Below are 3,472 nucleotides of genomic sequence, written 5' to 3'. Positions count from 1 at the left end.
TACCCAAAGAATGATGCTTTCCCTGGGACATCCAACCCTGGCAATTTTAAGACTTTGGACTTCAATTTCCAAAATTCCCTGGCTGGGGAATTCTGGAAGTTGAAATTAACAAGTCTTAAAAGTTGCTATGCAACTACATCTTTTCACAACCTAGTGCAAGGTATATTGAAATTAAGCTAATTCAGATTTGGATAATACACTATATACTGCATGGCACTTTGTGAACTTGTGGTAGTAACAATGAATGTCTTCGTTAACCGTTGGGAGCAAATTGCTCCAGTTATTCCCATTCTGTAATCATGGTTGGCTGAGTTGCTCTTAATGTATTTTGCTTTGGTTTTTCAGTAGATCTTTCTTTATTTATGTTCTCTAGGCTATCACTGGGATACTTCTGACTGGATGCCAAATGTCCAACTGCCTGGCATACAAGAATATCCAAATTATGAAGTTGTTGAAGAGACGGCACCTCTGTACACAGATCCAAATTCAATTGATGCTGACTATTATGCTGGAGGTTATGACATTGAAAGTGACTTTCCACCTCCACCAGATGATTTCCCTGTTCCTGATGACCTCCCACCCTTGCCACCGGAATATAATGATCAGTTTGATTCCGTACAGCAATCCAGGGACATATCTGCTGTAGGTAGCTTAGAGTCTTCGGTGAGGAGCAGGCAAAGATTCAATCTCAACCAGTATCTTCCCCATCACTACCCTTCAGACATTTCAGAATCTCAGAACACAATAAATGGAATCCCTACAAATTTCCAAGAAACTTTTGCTCCTTACACTGTAGGCTATAGCAGAGACCCTGTAGAGAACATGTCCATTTCTGCATACGCTTCCACAGCTTCATGCTCCGATATGTCAGCATGCTGTGAAATGGAGTCTGAGGTAATGATGAGTGACTGTGAAAGTGGGGATGACAGCCATTTTGAAGATGTGATCATTCCTCCACTTGATCCTCAGCAGCACACAGAAGTCTGATACTCTTCCTAAAAAAAAAAAAAAAAAAGTGCCTGGATGCTAATGAACAAAAAAGAAAAAGGATTGTAGAGAATCTTGAAGAGCTTTTTCCCTCCCTGGCAATGCTTGAGCGCTATTATTTCAGTGAACTAAAACTGGCATGGCTGCAATGGAATATGCAGCCCATATTAACCAATTTTTCATTTTTTTCCTCCTGCAGTTTCACTAATCACAGGTCTTCTGTGTATTTTTTTTTTTTTTTGTACTTTCATTGTCTATGTTAGAAACAGAAAAAAACACCACTTCCTCATTTTAGCATGATAAATGTATTTATATCATTCAGAAGCAAATCATTTTTCTTATATTTTTGTAAATTTTATGTACAGTTTTGATTTTGGTAATTTTACCTAGATTTTGTAGATAATTTTAAGGTTTGATTTCCACTGATTTAGTGGTGTTCTGTATGCCATTAAACCCTGGGCTTCATTATACAGTGGCCAAAATTGTGGAAAACAAGCTCACTAAATGAAAGAACATAAAAAAACCCAACCAACTTGATAGCGAGCACATAGCACACTGACAAATGTCCTCTCAGCTTCAATACATGACATCAATAACTGAATCCTACTATGATCTGATTGGCTCATTGCCAAAATAAGATGACACCTGATTGGCTCTCTAAACACTCATGCTCATTGGCTACAATCAAATGAAGGAAAGCTACCTGATATCAACCTAAGCAAGTTGTGCTTCCTTTTTCTGGTTATTTGGCTATAACTTTTCATAGAATACAGTACAAATAATTGAACAAACTTCGTTGCATTATATTCTTGATTAAATTATCTTTCCATTGATACATAATTTTATGGTACTACTACAAAAAAAGTGTTATTAGCCATCAAACCTCAAAAATACACTTTTCCCAAAAGGTTTCCACAATTTTGGCCACTAGATGTATTCAGGAATCATTACAGTAAACCCTTGACTGAACAGTTCTCTCTTTAGCAGGCTTACAATGCAAAAGGTATTGCTGACCCATGCACTGTATAACTTTTGTGTCCGTACGTATAGAATCCTATTCACTGTACAGCTTAAAATCAGATTCAGATTTTACACAACACAGAGTGCTGAACAGATGCTCTTCCCTTATTAGTTCATTAAGTCAAAGGTTTACTGTATTTACATTTGTTCTCACAGAAAATCAGTGTTATCACTTATATATTTCAATGTAATAACCCATGCATTTCCAATTGTACATAATTTCCAGTTGTAAAACATATCTGATATTTTCTGGCAAAAAACATAGCAGTGTCTTACACAAGTTTCTGTATTCTGGAACAGTATCCATTTTTTTCTTTTCCTGAACAGTGTGTTGAGCCCCACTGCATTCCTGTTTAGAACCAAAATCACAGCACAGTTTTTATAGTGTCTGTATATTTGTGATGCAGCAGTCTTGTAAAGGTTTTTACTGAAATCTACCATTAGTCAGTCTTTCTTACAGATAATAAATTATTAATAAAATACTCTAGCTTTGTTTACTCTATTTCATTCATTTTTATATAAAATTTATAAATCTATAAGTAGTAAAATGTAAAGTTGCTTCGTACAACCAAGCTCTGATTGTGCAGTCAATCCACTAGGTGGCAGTAGGAGCTTATTCATTTTTTTTTAAAAAAATCAAATACTTGGTTCATGATATAGAGATAGTAGATAACATACTTAAGAATGACATTTTCATATATTGCCTGTTACACTGCAGTGCGTTATCATAGTAAAAATACACAGAATAGAATGGAAGACTCACAAGTTACTTGGTAAATAGTTGTTATATGATACCCTTATTGCTGTTGCCAGAAATTTCAAACATCTTTTAGTTTATTAGTGATACCTTTAGTAAATGAACCTTTCAAGTTTATTGAGTACATAGTGTTTTGTGTCAATATAAAATTGGACCATATTTAGCTATAAACTATATCCTGAACTGCTTGGGCTAACTCTGGGCAGATGTGCTCCAACCTTATGCCAAGTCACAGAGGACTTTATAAAATCAGCATTTCAAATTGTATCAAGCTGATACAGAGCCTGTTAAACAGATAACATGTGCGCCCACCAAGCCAACACTGGTGAGCACTCAGGACACTATATTTTATGCCAACAGACTGTCCCAGGTTTGCTTTGTTGAATGAAGAAAGCACAATGAAATTATCCCTCATATCTTTCAAGCAATCAAGCTTGACAATCTGAAGTGTAACAGTGTATTATATACAATGATATGAAGAAGCTTAACTGCACTTTTCACTTTTCATATTGTAGATTTCCACCCTTGAACTGTCTACATCAGTGGTTCTCAACCTTTTTAATGCCACGACCCCCAACCGGTCATAAGTCAAGGACTACTCAACCGGTCGTAAGTCGAGGACTACTCAACTGGTGTAGCACCCTGTGCAGAATGGGACTTTTGGCAGGCTCATCAGGGCAGAGACAGCCTGGACAATTCCTATTGGCT

General features: G+C 36.5%; 1 protein-coding gene across 6 annotated transcripts in view; it reads left to right on the top strand.

Annotated features, from left to right (window-relative positions):
* FAT1 (FAT atypical cadherin 1) overlaps window positions 1–1,060 on the top strand; it is a 134,673-nt gene extending 133,613 nt beyond the window's left edge. For all 6 annotated transcript variants that reach the window (XM_039322838.1, XM_039322836.1, XM_039322835.1 and 3 more), the window contains one exon: window positions 374–1,060. In XM_039322838.1, coding sequence (XP_039178772.1) covers window positions 374–987 — 614 coding nt within the window. In that variant the 3' untranslated portion in view covers window positions 988–1,060. The remainder of the gene's footprint in view (window positions 1–373) is intronic.
* The last annotated feature ends 2,412 nt before the right edge of the window (window positions 1,061–3,472 follow it).

Source organism: Crotalus tigris, unplaced genomic scaffold, assembly GCF_016545835.1.
Source record: "Crotalus tigris isolate CLP2741 ecotype Arizona unplaced genomic scaffold, ASM1654583v1 scf7180000024141.418231, whole genome shotgun sequence".
NCBI lineage: Eukaryota > Metazoa > Chordata > Lepidosauria > Squamata > Viperidae > Crotalus > Crotalus tigris.
Note: the sequence above shows the minus strand (reverse complement) of the source record. Positions and strands in the feature narration are given on the sequence as shown.